At 38.0% G+C, this 17,893-nt stretch overlaps 1 protein-coding gene across 3 annotated transcripts in view; it reads right to left on the bottom strand.

The window, feature by feature from the left end:
* NUP98 (nucleoporin 98 and 96 precursor) overlaps positions 1-17,893 on the bottom strand; it is a 107,425-nt gene that overhangs the window by 14,325 nt on the left and 75,207 nt on the right. For all 3 annotated transcript variants that reach the window (XM_012744996.2, XM_012744997.2, XM_012744998.2), the window contains exons 21-28: positions 17,281-17,463; positions 15,688-15,844; positions 12,381-12,810; positions 9,494-9,723; positions 7,976-8,242; positions 3,551-3,708; positions 2,504-2,647; positions 862-1,004 (exon numbers count right to left, since the gene is read on the bottom strand). In XM_012744996.2, the coding sequence (XP_012600450.1) occupies positions 862-1,004; positions 2,504-2,647; positions 3,551-3,708; positions 7,976-8,242; positions 9,494-9,723; positions 12,381-12,810; positions 15,688-15,844; positions 17,281-17,463 (1,712 nt within the window). The remainder of the gene's footprint in view (positions 1-861; positions 1,005-2,503; positions 2,648-3,550; positions 3,709-7,975; positions 8,243-9,493; positions 9,724-12,380; positions 12,811-15,687; positions 15,845-17,280; positions 17,464-17,893) is intronic.

Raw genomic sequence — 17,893 nt, 5'->3', positions numbered from 1 at the left:
CTCCTCACCCAAATTCTATACATGTACACTAATATGGATAAATCTCAAAATCATTATGCTGAGTGAAAAACTCCAGGCACAAAAGAGAACATATGGTATGATCTCAATTACAGAAAATTCTAAAATAGCAAAATGAATTTATAGTAACAAAAAGCCAGTCGATAGTTGTCTAGGGTGAAGACTGACTACAAAGGAGCACAAGAGAATTTTTCAGATGTAATTGGAAATAGTATCTTGGTTGTGATAGTAGTTAACAATGTGAGGCCGGGCGCGGTGGCTCACGCCTGTAATCCTAGCATCTGGGAGGCCGAGGCGGGCGGATTGCTCAAGGTCGGGAGTTCAAAACCAGCCTGAGCGAGACCCCGTCTCTACCATAAAAATAGAAAGAAACTAATTGGCCAACTAATATATATAATATAAAAATCAGCCGGGCATGGTGGCGAATGCCTGTAGTCCCAGCTACTCGGGAGGCTGAGGCAGGAGAATCGCTTGAGCCCAGAAGTTTGAGGTTGCTGTGAGCTAGGCTAACACCACGGCACTCACTCTAGCCTAGGCAAGAAAGCAAGACTCTGTCTCAAAAAAAAAAAAAAAAAAAAACACAATGTGAAAATTATGATAAAAATTTATCAAACTGTATACTTTATTATATTATATATAAACTGTATCTCATTAAAGTTGATTAAAATAATTTTTAGATTTCTAATTCCAATGTGGTTTCCATGTAACTACTATAAGTTATATTTGGTAATTTATACAGACTTATGGCAATTTGGGGGCATCAGAAAGGGACAAAACCAAGGAAAGGACTCCGTAGGGGCTGATGGAGCACTTAAGTGACTCTAATGCCTGGCTCTGGTTTACCTGTCACTGTAGAGTTTTAGAAGGTGAAAGCAGACATCTCGAAGGGGTCTCTGAGAGTCTTGTTCCTCTTCTACTACACAGCCAGAGCCTTCTAAGTATGAAGGAAGTGGGGAGCAGGCATATCTGTCACTCTCAGAGGTATTCTGAAGGGAAGAATTTCACAAAACATCAGCTACTGGTCTATTTTACTAGATGCTATCATGTCTCTATGACTTAGATACTTGTAATAAGAATGAATTGACAACCGAAAGGAATCTATCAAGGGACTTTAAACTTTTTTTCATCCCCAAAATATTTCACTTATCTTGGATTGGTAAAGATTTCAAGGAGCTCTCACTAAACCCCCATACTTTACTTGCCACAATTCTTAATATATTAATGTATTCAGTTTCTTTAGTGTTCTCTTTCTCCTGACAAATAATTCTGACAAACATTATCGAAGACAAATGTAAGGACAATAAGAAGAGAATTCAAGAAATGATGGCATTAAAAACAATAACAATACTTTAAGCTCAACAATGATAAGGAATATGAAATATACTATTTAGAGGCAAATTTCAGAACTGCTAAGTTTGGGGTTAAACCAAACCTGAGGTCAAGGGTGTTTATTGGAGAATTCCCAAAGGAACAAGACAGCATTAGAAATGAAGAAAAACCCTTAGATTTAGAGGCAGGAAAACAGCAGTGGGAAACTCAACTGTGGAAAGTCATCATATTTAATAAAGTAAGAGCAGAGGCTGGGCATGGTGGCTCATGCCTATAATCCTAGCACTCTGGGAAGCTGAGGTGGGAGGATCACTCAAGGTCAGGAGTTTGAGACCAGCCTGAGCAAGAGCAAGACCCTCTCTACTAAAAATAGAAAGAAATTAATTGGCCAACTAAAAAAAAATATATCAAAAAAAAAAATTAGCCGGGCATGGTGGCGCGTGCCTGTAGCCCCAGCTACTTGGGAGGCTGAGGCAGAAGGATTGCTTGAGCCCAAGAGTTTGAGATTGCTATGAGCTAGGCTGTTGCCTGGGCTAGCACTCTAGCCCAGGCAACAGAGTTGAGACTTTGTCTCAAAAAAAAAAAAAATAGCAGACACTTGGAGAAGTAGCCCTGCCTAGAAGTAGGAACAAGGATAACGTTTCCGGCCGGGCGCGGTGGCCTGTAATCCTAGCTCTCTGGGAGGCCGAGGCGGGCGGATTGCTCGAGGTCAGGAGTTCAAAACCAGCCTGAGCAAGAGCGAGACCCTGTCTCTACTATAAATAGAAAGAAATTAATTGGCCAACTAATATATATACAAAAAATTAGCCGGGCATGGTGGCGCATGCCTGTAGTCCCAGCTACTTGGGAGGCTGAGGCAGGAGGATTGCTTGAGCCAGGAGTTTGAGGTTGCTGTGAGCTAGGCTGACGCCATGGCACTCACTCTAGCCTGGGCAACAAAGTGAGACTCTGTCTCAAAAAAAAAAAAAAAAAAAAGGATAACGTTTCCCATCAGATCTCCTAGGTCCATTTCAATTTTATAGTACTTTTAATATAGCAGTTAGTAAGAAGTATTATGAAATATGAATGATGATTTTTTTTTTTTGTCTATAGGACTTCTCTAGCAAAAACAGAAACCCCCACCAAGATTCCTGATTGCTCTACTGGCCATATATACCTGAAATGCTTCTTCATACATGCTGAGTGCCCTAGAAATGGAGGCTGTTGGTGGAAGCAAATACCAAAGATGGACAGCCAGGGAGCGTTTCCAATCCAACTGGGAGCACACATTGATTTGCTTATGCTCTGAGAGCTGCCACACCTGCAGGAGACAAAATCATCACTATGGCAAATTTTAACCTTATTATGGGATATGTCTACAAGTTATTAATTTATTCAAGTGATATTTTAAATTATCGTGATGCCAGTGTTAATGATCCAGATATAAAATACATAGTCTCTTGCTGGCAGGTGAGGGTGGATTTAAACAAATTATCAATGATCTGAAAACAGATGAGAGCCAGTGAAAACAGACAGCAGGTCTTCTCACCATCCATAGTTGAGAACTTAACAAAACTTTACATTGAGCATAAATTATAACCAGGTATTTTATTTCTGAAAATTGACTATAAGAAGGTAATCAAAGAGGTAGGCAGTGATAGAAATCTGGCTTAAAATAATTATGGTCTATCATCCATAAAATGGAATAGAAGTGGCTATTTAAAAGAATGGTGCTTGCTGTAAACAGATGTGCTGCATATAGGAAAAGAAAAAGATTTATTTTTCCTTTATGATATTAAATTTAATTAAAAAAATGGTGCTTCATGACATGGAAAAATGTTCATATAGAGTAGGTTAAAAAACCTGGCAGAACTGCTATGTATAATTGATTTTACTTGTATATACAAATAAGTAAATATGAACACATATATGTTGATGTAGAATTAAAATATGTCTGGAAAAACAGATAAATTATTTATATCGTTTACCACTAAGATATGAGATATGGTGAATTTTAAAGTTTTGATTTCTATGTAACTAAATTTTTCTATAGTGTGCATGTCAGCCTTTATAAGTTGAAAATATTTCCACTAGAAATTAAAAACCATTTGTCCAGGTATGTGTAATTGTGTGTAATCTATACAGATAGCTCTTTGCTTCAACTTCAAACCACCTTGAATTTATGAGAAAACTGAGGTGAGATTATGGTAAAACAAGAAGATACCGGTTTTCCAGCCAACAGGGCAAAGATGCGCAGTCTCTCATCCTGGATGAAGCAGTCAGCCTGAAGCTGATGCCAATCCACCAGCTGCATGGTGAGTAGATCCCGGACTGACTGGCTACCCACAAACTGAGATAAAAGAAGGGCAAGACGATGATCACCTGAAAGAGAAACAGAAGTTCTCTTGTGGTTACTAAGGATTTATGGACTTGGTCAGACACTTGGGGATTACTCTTCTTATTTCTTCAGGTAGGAGGACTTAACACCTGTGATTACTTTCTGCAGTAGTGCCAAAAGAATGATCAAAAACATACCATTTTTTCCTTGGGTAAAAACCTGCAAAGTAGTTTAACTTAAATTACATATAGACGTATAGTATATAGAGATCAACAGACCTATTATTAATTCTGTGACCCTAAGCAAGACACTTCAGTTATAAAATGAAGGAGAATTACATCTGATTCAAAAGTTTCTAATGAGGCCAGGTGTGCTGGCTTATGCCTGTAATCCTAGCACTTTTGGAGGCCTAGGTGGGAGTACAGCTTGAAGTTAAAAGTTTAAGACCAGCCTGGGCAATATGGCAAGACTCTGTCCCGTGTCTACAAAAATTTAGCCAGGTGTGGTGGCATGTAACTGTAGTCCTAGCTATTGGGGAGGCTGAAGCAAGAGGATTGCTTGAGCCCAGGAGTTTGAGGTTGCAGTGAGCCAAGTTCACACTATTGAACTCTAGCCCGGGTGACAAAGCAAGAACCTGTCTCAAAAACAAAAACAAAAGTTTGTAGTGAAAACAGATGTCATAACTGAAAACATGCCCAACTAGAATGTACTGTATGATGACACTGAGAAATGAGAAAACCTAAAGAAAGAACATATATGTTCATAGTATAAAGAGAATGGGTGAGTCTTTCACTTCTACAAGTCCAGAAATCTCTCTTAAAACCTTCTAAGAACAAAGGGCTGGAAAAATAAAAAGATTCTAATTAACCAGAATGTGAGGGGATAGAATTCCAGTTTATGAAAATTTCTAGTTCAAATGCTGAGTTATGATAAAAAAACGTTTTATAGCCATTACAAACCTCCTAAAAGTCAACAGTTGTTTTCCTTTTGTTTCTGGGTCAGTACTTATATGACTATATAAGCTCCTACCAGAAGCTAAAACTCTCATCTCAATGGGTTTCATTCACAAACTAACGTTGCCTAGAAGAAAGAAACCATGCATCAGGAATATGTCTGGAAATCTGTTGCTAGACCAGGTTGTTATCCTAATTGCATATAGGTAAAACTATAATTCATGGTGCTGCAACACACTTGGCTATGATCTGCCAGTATCCTAGGTGACTAATAATAAAGGAAAAAAGGAAAAAGAATGTATCTGTGTGTTTATAGAAGCAAAGAGAGAATGTTTATTGGTCAAAAAATATAAATATCTTGGTCACTAGAGATGGTCAAGTTCAAAGAGGATATTGGTATATCACACCTTGATGCAATCATTTAAGGTCATCTCTCTTGGCTACAATCATCAGTAACTAATTGATTAGTCAACCAATCAGCTTCTGTCAATCCTTGACTTTCCAAATGAAGAGATAAATGGCAGAATTCTATAGTGTTTTCTCAAGTAAATTTTTGCGTATGACATGAGGTAAGAACCTAAATTCATCTTTTTTGTATGTGAATATCAACAATCCCTGCATTATTTCTTTAAAAGACTACCCTTTCCACATTTAAATTGTCCTGACAACTTCGTAAATAAAATAAAAATCAATTGTCTATAAGCGAAACAGTTTTATGTTTGGAGTCTCATTTCTGTTTTGTTGATACTTATCTATCCTTATTTGTCTTGACTGCTGTAACTTTATTAAGTTTTGAAATTAGAAAATGTTGAGTACTCTGACTGAACATTTCCAAATAAGGTTCTTTATGTTTCCAAATAAAGATCGGTTTTCAACTTCTGCAAAAACACCCGATAGATTTTAGTAGGTATTGTATTGAATGCACAGATTTGCGGGGAAAAAAGACATCTTAACAATACTGAGGTTTTCAGTGAATCAGCCTCTCTCAACCAGGGTGGTTTGCCCTTCAGGTGAAATTTGGCAATGAATTTCTGGAAACATCTTTGGCTATCAAAACAAGAGGGCATAAAGCAGGGATGATGCTAAACATCTTACAATGCTCAGGATAACCCCCACAACAAAGAATTATGAGCCCCAAATGCCAAACAATATTGAGGCTGAGACATATTCCATGAACCTGGAATGTCTCTTAACTTATGTAGATCTTTATTTCCCCAGCAAAGTTTTATAGTTTTCAGTATGTAAATTTTAAACTTCTTCTGTTACATTTACTCCTTAAGTATTTTATTCTTTCTGATATTGATGTGAATGGAACTGTTTTTCTTCATTTCATTTTTGAATAACTTGTGCTAATACAAACAGACACAATTGAATTTTGTATATTGACCTTGAATTCTGAGACCTTTCTGAGTTAATTAGTCCAACTACTTTTTTTGTGGATTATGTCCACATACAGAATCATGCCATCTGTGAATAAAGACAATTCTATGCCTTCCTTTTAGATTTGTATGACTTTTGTTTCTTTTTCTTGCTTGAACTGGCTACAACATCCATTACAATGTTATACAGAAATGGTGGTTCCCAATCTTAGGGGGAAGCTGTTCAGTCTTTTATCATTAAGTATGATGTCACCTATAGATTTTTTGTTAGATATGGTTTGAAATCAGGGTAATAATGGCATCACAGGACGACCTAGAATGTGTTCCCATGTCTACTTCTTGTGAATTTGTGGAGGACTGGTATTATTTCTTGTTTAATTATATAATGTTCTGCAGAGAAGACATCTGGGTCCAGGATTTTCCGAGGGAAGGTCTTTTCAAGGAACTTAAGGCCTTTACTGATTTACTGTATTATTTTTATGTTTTTCTTTTCATTGATTCTACCCTAATCTTCCTTATTTTCTCCATTCTGCTACCTCTGGGTTTAGTTTGCTCTTCTTTCTCTAGTTTCTTAAAGTGGAAGCTTAGGTTATTGATTTGAAGTCTTTCTTCTTGCTAGATATATGTCAGGTAAAGTTAGTTGATAGTATTGTTCATGTTTTCTACATTCAACTTCTAGTTCTCTAGAAGATCCTCTCCCACTACATGCAGGTGTTGTGGTAAGCATAACACTATCCTTTTAATGATTCACAATCATTATAATTTTATAGAAGATCAATCCTGAAGATAAATTCTCACTGTACAAATGTACAAGGACCATGAATGGCACTGAGATAAATGTGTAGTGATAGTGGAACACAACTGGCCATTTATGATAGGTTACTCATTCTAGCTTTTCTTGTGATTTGTTTCTTATAATCCCAAAACTGGCCAATCCCAACTGGCCTCCAAAATAAATTCAGTTGATGAATCTAATCAGTTGGCTTTAGATAAATTGGGTTCCAACAAACATGGTCTGATCAAGGATCTAATTATATTAGATTATGTTGAACTATGTCATCCTGTATACCTATCAAGATTAGTGTCTAGATAGTCATTAAACACTTGCTAAACGCCTCATTAGTGAAAGGGAAACTAAAAAAAGTTCAGATATATATATATGGGATGTCCTTTAAAGAAACAAAAAAGCCAAGTTGGATGGTCATGCTGGAGACTCAGACTTGTGGGGGGAGGGGGGAATGGGCATTTATTGAAACCTTAAAATCTGTACCCCCATAATATGCTGGGAAAAAAAAAGCCAAGTTAAATACCTCAAGCCAGAAATTAAACTTCTACATGTTTATTTGAATGAAATAAGTGAACTCATACAAAAGGCATATGTTTATAGAAGTTTAGAGTATCACTTATAAACTATCACTTATAGTTTATGTATTACAAAGGAAAGAGTCAAGTACAAATTACCCACTGAAATGTTTGCAGTGAGTAGTAGTCATAGGATTTAGGTGGTTTTGATTTATTGCTTCTTGCTTATCTCTCCAGTTTCTAGTTTTATTATAAATGCATATGTAACATAAAATTGAAATAAGTTTAGCTAAGTAAATTTAATGTTTAAGGTTCTAAAAAGATAACTAGAATACATGGTCCCTATTCTGGAGGAACCAGCAATCTTCCTGGGAGGGAAGACCACACTTAATATTCACAGGTTAGAATACAAAGGCACGGGCGCGGTGGCTCACGCCTGTAATCCTAGCTCTTGGGAGGCCGAGGCGGGCGGATTGCTCAAGGTCAGGAGTTCAAAACCAGCCTGAGCAAGAGCGAGACCCCGTCTCTACTATAAATAGAAAGAAATTAATTGGCCAACTGATATATATATATAAAAAAAAAAAAAAGAAAAGAATACAAAGGCAAATCCACAATTAGGAGGTAGAAGACAGTGAGTAGGAAGCAGGCAGGGGTACAGAAAGAACCATATTCCCTACCTGACTGCTGGGCCAAAGAGCAGGCCTCACTGATCCTCTTGCCGGTGAGGTAGCTGAAGACAGCCTCCACAGGGTTATCTTTTTTGGTTAAGGAGACTTCCTCTTCAATCTGAGGTGAGGCAGTATGGGACAGCCAGCGAGAGAAAGCTCTTCGTCGCTCTAGAATTTGAATGTATTCACTGGGCTCATCCAGCTGGCTGTCAAGTTCCTTCAGATGGCCCCACAGGGCTTCACATAATGTCCATGTCAGGCTCCAGTGCTTCATAACTAAGGCAGGGAAAAAACAAAACAAAACAATGCTATGACACAAATTCTTATAATAACTTCAGAGAGGGCATCACTCTAATTGTGATGTCTAAAAAACATAAATTAATCAACATCCCAAGCCACCACTCAAGTGGTTAACCTCAATCTGTCTCTACCTCACTAAGCTTTGTCTTATAAGTTCTAGAGGTATATGGTATAACTGCTTGCTCAATCCAGGTTTCTGTGGTGCTTACAAAACAGATATAACTCTATGCTCCTTTAAACAGGTTCCCCTAGCCTAATTATGGCTAATACCATCTCAGATTACAGAGAGAAGATCCTCTAATTTGATCATGTATCTACAAAATGCTTTAGGAAATGTAAAGTGCTCTAAAAACTTGTGAAGGAGTATTCTCTCCTGATATAGGCACAGCCTAACATTTACCAAGTTTAGGTGACATTGCTCAAAGCACAAAGTTATATAGCAGAGCCAGAATTTGAATACAAGTATTCAAAGTCCAATTTCATTCTCTTAAGTACTTAGCTATACTGCCCCCCAAGAAACAAAACAACAACAAAAAAGCACTGCTTATCACTTTAAGCCACTTACCAGTATGCACTGGGAAAATAATTTACACATTTTAAAAGATGGGACAACAAAGCAAACACAAGGACTGAACATAAATAAGTCCCAACATGTGTGGTACTGAACATTCTAAAAATCTCCACTTTTCAATAAAGATGATTTTTGCTAAACATGTAATTAAATGATTTTTCTACTGTTTGAAATATTAACTTCACAAATTAGAAAAATACTTTAAGTACTGATTAAAAAATACAGTCAAAATAGATGAATAGATTGTTTCAAAATAGAATCCTACTCATTTTATTCTACCCAATAGAATGCGTAGGATTTAGAAAAAGAAGAAATGAATCTCTCTCTCCCTATGTTCTAGGGTTAGGAAAGGAATGCAATTTCATAAATCTAAGGGATTTGACTGCTTACACTTTGAGGAAGGATTTTTATATTAAGGGGAAAACATGATGATAAGAACACAGTGACAATTTCTCATTTAAAATTTCTTATTCAAGACAATTTCTTATTCAAATAAGCAATTTCTTATTCTGCTTATTAAACGCTAACAGAAAAAGTCAAGCTCAGTCATCTACCTATTGGACTGATAAAAGGAAATCTTATATGTCCTCTTATGAACACATGCTACTACCCCCATCCCTAAGATCTCAAAAGACACTTAGTGTGTGTATACTCACTCTGTGCTTCCAATAAATCTCCTGATGCTTCCTTGATCCAATCTGCATAGTCATGAATGACAGCAACTCCCGGATTGGGGACAATGAGAGGACACAGTTCATCTACATGAACAGTGCTATGTTTTAACTTGAGCTCCAGAGGTATCTGGTATAACTGCAGGTCTTCATCCAGCTTCCTTTGTCTCAAAGTCAGTTTTTCCACATGAACTTTGAATGCTGACTCAGTTAGGCTACATGAGCAAATGAGGAACAAGATAGAAAATGAAGACAAGACAGAAGCTAGGATTTCCCTTCAACTAAATCTTTGTTTCCTTTTATCATCATAAACAATGCAAAACACGTCACTGTGATTTCTAAAAAATTTTGTTTCCTAATGTCAACTCTATTGAACTTGTTTGCTATATAATGAATAAATAAATAAACACATTCAGAATCCAAAGGCTTTTTAGGCCAGGTAATAACAAGTATGGGAATCAGTACAGTTGGATTTGGAACTGGCTTCAGCATGTATCTGTATAGCATACGATAAAATCCAAGGTCCAGTTCAACATTCAACCTCCAACAACTGAACGAAAAACCAAGAAAAAGAAACAAAGAAAGAAAAATATCCGAGGTTCAAAAGTTATTGTGTGATACTTGTTTCTCAAATCATACCTACGTATCAAGTCATGAGGCTAAGTTTGTAGATACTAAAGAATTGATTCTAAATTACAATAAACATATAGTCAATCTGGCCTTCAACCAATTTTATTTTTTTTGAGACAGAGTCTCACTTTGTTGCCCAGGCTAGAGTGAGTGCTGTGGCATCAGCCTCGCTCACAGCAACCTCAATCTCCTGGGCTCAAGTGAGCCTCCTGCCTCAGCCTCCCAAGTAGCTGGGACTACAGGCATGTGCCACCATGCCTGGCTAATTTTTTGTATATATATTTTTAGTTGGTCAATTAATTTCTTTCTATTTTTAATAGAGACGGGGTCTCGCTCAGGCTGGTTTCGAACTCCTGACCTCAAGCAATCCGCCCGCCTTGGCCTCCCGGAATGCTAGGAATACAGGCGTGAGCCACCACGCCCAGCCTGAACCAATTTTTAACCTTGATATTAACAACTTGATCTTTATGAAAATATCATAAGATCATGCTTAACCACTAAGTTTAAAATCCACATTCCTAATCGTGAGATTCGAGAGATGTTGTTTTTACTTTTTCAAAGTTAACTTTAAAAACGAAGGATAACAGGTGATCATCTTCCTTTAATCTATAGTAAAGATGGCACAATTTGTTATAAAAAGGAAATAAGAAAATGTTACATGTTTTGCATGGGACACTTTATACATACTGACAGATAATTAAAAGAAATATTAGGTCATTAAATATGAAATGTCTGATTTTGAATCAAAAGTATAGCTTATTATGTCTCTAACAAGCAGTAGTACAATTAATCAAACATAGGCCTAAACTATCAATGCAGTTTTGACATTTTAATAGCAGCTTGTTTATGCCAGCAGTGAAGAAGCCTGGAGAGCAAGTGGTGATGAAATTGCAAAGGAGTTTTCTTCAGCTTGCTGAGCACAAAAGTTTTTTCCTTACAAGAAGTAGCCCAAAGCCTGGAAGAAGTGGTAGTCAGTTGGTACAAGGTCTGGTGAATATGATGGATGAGAGTGAGCTTCCAAGTCCAACTTCCATAGTTTGAGCAGCATTGTTTCTTGCAACATGTCATCTTGCAAAAGGATCGGCCTGTCTCTATTGACCAATCTTGGCTGCTTAATCACAATCATCCTCATCATTTTGACCAAGTGATAGCAGTAAACAGCCACTGTAATCAACTGAACATATTTCATGAAGCTGTAGTAGATAATACCAGTGCTGGATCACCAAACACACACTATTAGCTTTTTCTGATGAATGAACATTCAGCTTTAGACTGTTTTTCGGCACTTCATCTTTATCCACCCATTGTGCCGAACGCTTGTGATTGCCCAAAATAATCCATTTTTCATCACACGTAACAATATGGAGTAGAAATGGTTCGCCTTTATGTTGTGACAGCAAAGAAAGTCAAGCTTCAAGACAATTTCTCTTCCGACGCTCATTTCATTCATGCAGTACCAATCTATCCAGCTTCTTTACCTTGCCCATTTGTTTCAAATGATCCAATATTGCTGGAATAGTAATGTCAAACCCTGCTGCTAATTCATGAATAGGCTGAGACCGATATGTTTCCACTATAGCTTTCAGCTCATCATTATCCACCTTGGTCTCAGGTCACCTACATGACTCATTTTCAAGATTAAAATCTCCAGAATGGAACTTCTCAAACCATCACTGTGCTGTGTTCATTAGCCACATCCTTCGTAAACATTTGGTTAATACTTTGAGCTGTTTGCTTTTATGTTGTGACAGCAAAGAAAGTCAAACTTCAGGACGATTTCTACAATGGAACAATTTCTACATTTGTTCTACAATGGAACTCGTATTTGCAAATAACATGAATTTCTGACATATCCATGGTTTCATAAAAAATGCTCTAAAAAAACATGGAAGACAATCACAAGCCAAAACGTGTATTTGAAAGAATGTGGATATACCTTCACAAAAAAACCCAAGTGTGAACATGAAACGTCAGAGGTATCAACTGTCACACTTAGTATTTAAGGAAATTGAACATTCCATAGTTAATAATCTAATATTTATATATAATCTGTAAGGCATACATCTATTTGCTACATATATAGAAAATATATATATGTATATCTAGAAAGAATTTAGAATGGATACCTGGAAAGAGTATATCTAGAAAGATCACAAACCTTTGGATATCACAATAATGAATAGTTATTTCCCCATATCTATCATGTTGCCTTTCTCAAAAAGCATCAAGAAATGTAACTCACGATTTAACAGCTACTGAATTGGGCAGGAATCCATATTCCATAGAATCAGCAATCTGATGATTTTCTAGTTCATGTGAGCCATTCAGGTGTTCGCCACTATTAGCAAGAGTCCAGTTGGGGCCCCAACCAACACGAAATGAACGTCCCATAAATAGGGCCATGTCCATCAAGAGTTTCCCCTTGCCATAGGTGACAGACTTTTCAAGAGGGACTAGGCCTGGTTGCCTGCGTGTACCCACTGTTTTCAGCTGAATCTCAGGGGCTGGGCTGGGCACTGTAAACACAGCAGTCAGGGGTGGAGGGACAGACCAAAAGGATGTGGATGGTACATTCACTGAAGATGATGTTCTGGGAGTGCGGCATTCTTGCACAGAGGCACTTGGTGAAAGGAAAGTTCCACTTGTAAATTTTGATTGTAGTAACCCACCAACTGAAATAAGGGGAAAAAAACACTATTACAAAATACAGGTTATTGTTTCTTTTCTTTTTTTTTTTTTTTGAGACAGAGTCTCGCTTTGTTACCCAGGCTAGAATGAGTGCCATGGCGTTAGCCTAACTCACAGCAACCTCAAACTCCTGGGACTCCTGGGCTCAAGCGATCCTACAGCCTCAGTCTCCCAAGTAGCTGGGACTACAGGCATACGCTACCATGCCCGGCTAATTTTTTCTATATATATTTGTTAGCCAATGAATTTCTTTCTATTTATAGTAGAGACAGGGTCTCGCTCTTGCTCAGGCTGGTTTTGAACTCCTGATCTCAAGCAATCCACCTACCTCGGCCTCCCAGAGTGCCAGGATTACAGGTGTGAGCAACCGCGCCTGTCCGGTTATTGTTTCTTGAACAATAACAACAAAAATCACTAAGGCTGAAATCATGTAAGATATTACACGAAACTAATCAAATCAGATATGGATGACCATAAATCAGTTTTTTGCAGAAATCACTTTCAACCAAGAAACCAAGATGGATATTCTAATGATGATGATATCAACACAGTAATAATATCAACAACAAACATTACTACTACTATTAAATATATTATTTAAAAAAATTATCAGCCGGGCGCGGTGGCTCATGCCTGTAATCCTAGCTCTCTGGGAGGCCAAGGTGGGCGGATTGTTTGAGCTCAGGAGTTCGAAACCAACCCGAGCAAGAGTGAGACCTCGTCTCTACTATAAATAGAAAGAAATTAATTGGCCAACTAATATATTTAGAAAAAATTAGCCGGGCATGGTGGCACATGCCTGTAGTCCCAGCTACTTGGGAGGCTGAGGCAGAAGGATTGCTTGAGCCCAGGAGTTTGAGGTTGCTGTGAGCCAGGCTGACGCCATGGCACTCACTCTGGCCTGGGCAACAAAGTGAGACTCTGTCTCAAAAAAAAAAAAAAAGACAAAAAAATTATCTAGCACTTATCTGCAGTAGACTATCTATGTAAGCCATTTGTATACATTATTTCATTACGCTCTTCAATAACTTTAAATGCATCATTATCATTCCCATTTTATGAGTCAGAAAACTGGGCTCAGATAAGTGACTTGTCCAAATCCACAAAGGTACTAAGTGACAGGACTGGGAGAAAAACCCAGGTAAATCCGGCACCAATGATCACACTCTCATCCAGAATCCCAAATGTAACCCCTTCTTAGTCCATATAAAAATTAGACCATGCTCTTAAAAATTTAAGGGGGTTGGGGGAGACTAAAACTCAAATTTTTGTCCTGTAATGCTCAATGACAGACTTAGGAAACAAAAACACACTGAGGTATCTTATGATTGTATGTGCCTTTCAGAGGACAGTAAGGAAAGTTCTCTCCTTACTACTGCCTGTTTTTCAATTTTACGTGGTTCCTGTCTAAAAATGGAGTTAGAGTAATCGAAGTATGAGATGTTCGTTTAGTGCCCATTATGTAAAGTTATTAAGAATGTTTAGCTTATAAAACAAAATGGCAGGCTGGGTATGGTGGCTCACACCTGTAATCCTAGCATTCTGAGGCGGAAGGATCACTTGAGGCCAGGAGTTTAGGACCAGCCAGAGCAAGAGTGAGACGCCGTTTCTACTAAAAATAGAAAAGATGAGTCGGGTGTGGTGGTGTTCGCCTGTAGTCCCAACTACTTAGGAGGCTGAGGCAGGAGGATCACTTAAGCCCAGGAGTCTGAGGTTGCTGTGAGTTAGGCTGACACAATAGCACTCTAGCTTGGGCAAAAGAGTAAGACTGTCTCCACAAAATACAAACAAACAACAACAAAAGAAAACCTAAACACCTAAAAAAAAACTTAAAAAAACACACAAAAAAATTACCAAAACATAATGGTAATTTTTAAACATTTACTTTATAAGGGAACATAAAAAAATGTCTTTCTGATAGAGTTCCTCTGGTTTTCAAAATATTTTGAAATTAGTTACATCTACTTAAATCCTTTCCTATTATCTATATTCTTATCTCCAATCCCACTAGATAAATGACAGCTTTATAATAAAATATGTAATCACCTGCCTAGGAATTTTTTAAAAATTTCAGAAACAGTAGAATTCTAATGAGTTTTTTTTTTTTTTTTTTTTTGAGGCAGAATCTCACTTTGTTGCCCAGGCCAGAGTCAGTGCCGTGGCATCAGCCTAGCTCACAGCAACCTCAAACTCCTGGGCTCAAGGGATCCTACTGCCTCAGCCTCCCGAGTAGCTGGGACTATAGACATGTGCCACCATGCCCGGATAATTTTTTGTATATATATTTTTAGTTGGCCAATTAATTTCTTTCTATTTTTAGTAGAAACGGGGTCTTGCTCAGGCTGGTTTTGAACTCCTGATCTCCAGCAATCCACCTGCCTCAGCCTCCCAGAGTGCTAGGATTATAGGCATGAGCCACCACGCCTGGCCTCTAATGAGTTTTGTATATTATGAGAAGCAACATTTGTCTCTACAAGACAGTAAGATAGTGTTAGGATTGCACAAAGAGTACAGTGCAGGATAGCTTGCTGAATTCCCTAAGAAATGTAATAGAAAAATCAGGAAATCAGAGTTTATTATCTAATCCACATTCATAAGCAAACAAAAACATGACCCTAAACAAAGTACAAATGCTTTTTTCTCCATACAACTTCTGCATCCGCACCAATAGAACTAATTATGGTTCATAAAAACTGGCTACTCCCAGCAGATGTTTATAAGAGTACAATTTCTCTTAGCATCCTTGTTATAGCTGTTGGGGGATATCTGCTACAGAAGTCCACTCAGATTAGAAGATATGTGAAAAGCAGGATTTGATAACTCTATAGATTTCTTGTAAAACAACACATTTTATACAGTACCTAGTGAACGAGATTTTGTTGAATGCGATGCTGAAATGGGGAGTCTGGGAGAACAGATTTCTTGAGAAGTATCTGCTTTGGAAGGAAGGTGACTGAAGCGTTGATCAAGTACCATATCTACATCTTCTTCATCAGCAAGCAATGATGCTTTCATGATCTAAAAAAAGGCAATATCTATAGAATGAATCTGCTCCCCAGAACAGAAAAGCCAAAAAAGAAAAATACAGTTTACAACAATCAAAAATATCACTTCTCCTCAAGGTTGTACCTAGAGCTAGTATAACATTTATGTGACTGATTCTATTACACTCTATGTGCCTGAAGGGCAAAAATCATAATACACCTCTTCTTTGTATCTAAAGAGTATCGCCAAATCATAGCACACAGCAGTCACTTATGTTTGCTAAATGAGTAATTTTAAAGTCAAACATTAGAGCTGGAACCCATACTATTAAGTGAAGTTTCCCAAGAATGGAAAGGCAAGCACCACATATACTCACCAGCAAATTGGTATTAACTGAACAGCACCTAAGTGGTCACATAGGTACTACAGTAATGGGGTATTGGGCAGGTGGGGGGGGAGGGGGGCGGGTATATACATACATAATGAGTGAGATCTGCACCATCTGGGGGATGGTCATGATGGAGACTCAGACTTCTGGGGGGAGGGGGGAAATGGGCATTTATTGAAAACTTAAAATCTGTACCCCCATAATATGCCAAAATAAAAAAAAAAAGTCAAACATAAGCCAAAAACTAAACACAATACCAAAAAGCACTGGCAGGGGGAATTCAAGACAGAGCTTAACAAAACCTGTATCCACCAGGTTTTTTAATTTTTACATTTTGTGGAGCACTTTACAGAGCCTCAAAACTAACCTGTGAAGTAGACACATATCTTACAGAGAAAAATCAGAGTTCACAGATTTAAACAACATGCCTAAAGTCATACAGTAATAGTTATAAACTAGGATTAGAAACAGGTCTTCTGAGACCGGGCGTGGTGGCTCACGCCTGTAATCCTAGCACTCTGGGAGGCCGAAGCAGGCTGACTGCTCGAGGTCAGGAGTTCAAAACCAGCCTGAGCAAGAGCACGACCCCGTCTCTACTATAAATAGAAAGAAATTAATTGGCCAACTAATATATATAGGAAAAAAAAATTAGCCGGGCATGGTGGCGCATGCCTGTAGTCCCAGCTACTCGGGAGGCTGAGGCAGTAGGATTACTTAAGCCCAGTAGTTTGAGGTTGCTGTGAGCTAGGCTGACGCCACGGCACTCACTATAGCCTGGGCAACAAGCGAGACTCTGTCTCAAAAAAAAAAAAAAAAAAAAAAGAAATAGGTCTTCTGACTCTACTGCAGTTAAAACTAGAAGCCCTCTCTTCCGATTCTCAACATACCTTTCCCTCTCTGAATGGGAAAACGAGGGTCAAATATTAGCTCTATTCCTCTGTTCTTTTTTTCCCCTTTTCTATTACAGTGAACACTCTCAATGGTCTTAAGGAAATAATCAGGGTAGAGACCTGACGTTATGCAAGGGAGATAAAATATTAATTTGGCAATCTGTCATAATAAAGGTGGGTTAGAACTTCACCTGTAAGACATGTGGATTAATTCCCAGTGAAGATGCAATATGTGTCGAGGCAGATACGGGTTCTTGATCCTCAGGCATGCTCTCTTCTAACATGGAATCCAAAATTGGCTCCTGGGTGATATCTACCATGTCACTGTCCAGTTCCACAACCCTCCCTAACTGCTCCACCTCTGGGCTCTGACTCTGTAGACAGCAAAAAGATCAGGAAAGCAGCATTAAATCATACCAAATAGACAGAGTGTGTCTAGATCAGTTCATTTAGAATATGATATAGCAATATTAGATTCTGACCAGTTACTGTTAGGTGAGGTAGCAGATTTGCTAAAGAGTGATTTAAGATCAATTGCCCCAAAATAACCTCATACTTGGGAACCAAATGAAGATTCATGGAATCATCCTTTTGTAATATCATATGATATCTGGGACCTAACCAAGTACTCATACTGAAACAAATGGTGGTCTTCAGACACAAAAACTATGCCTATAGGATTTAGCTAGCAAGGGTCACCCTGTCCTCATGCTACCATGTAGCCAGAAGCCACTGGAAAAAGAGGTACAAATACCAAATGTTTCCAATAACTTTGCATTTTCTTAAAGAAAACAATTACAAATA

The sequence above is a fragment of the Microcebus murinus genome, chromosome 4 (assembly GCF_040939455.1).
Source record: "Microcebus murinus isolate Inina chromosome 4, M.murinus_Inina_mat1.0, whole genome shotgun sequence".
NCBI classification, from domain to species: Eukaryota; Metazoa; Chordata; class Mammalia; order Primates; family Cheirogaleidae; genus Microcebus; species Microcebus murinus.
This window is presented reverse-complemented; position numbering and strand designations above follow the sequence as displayed.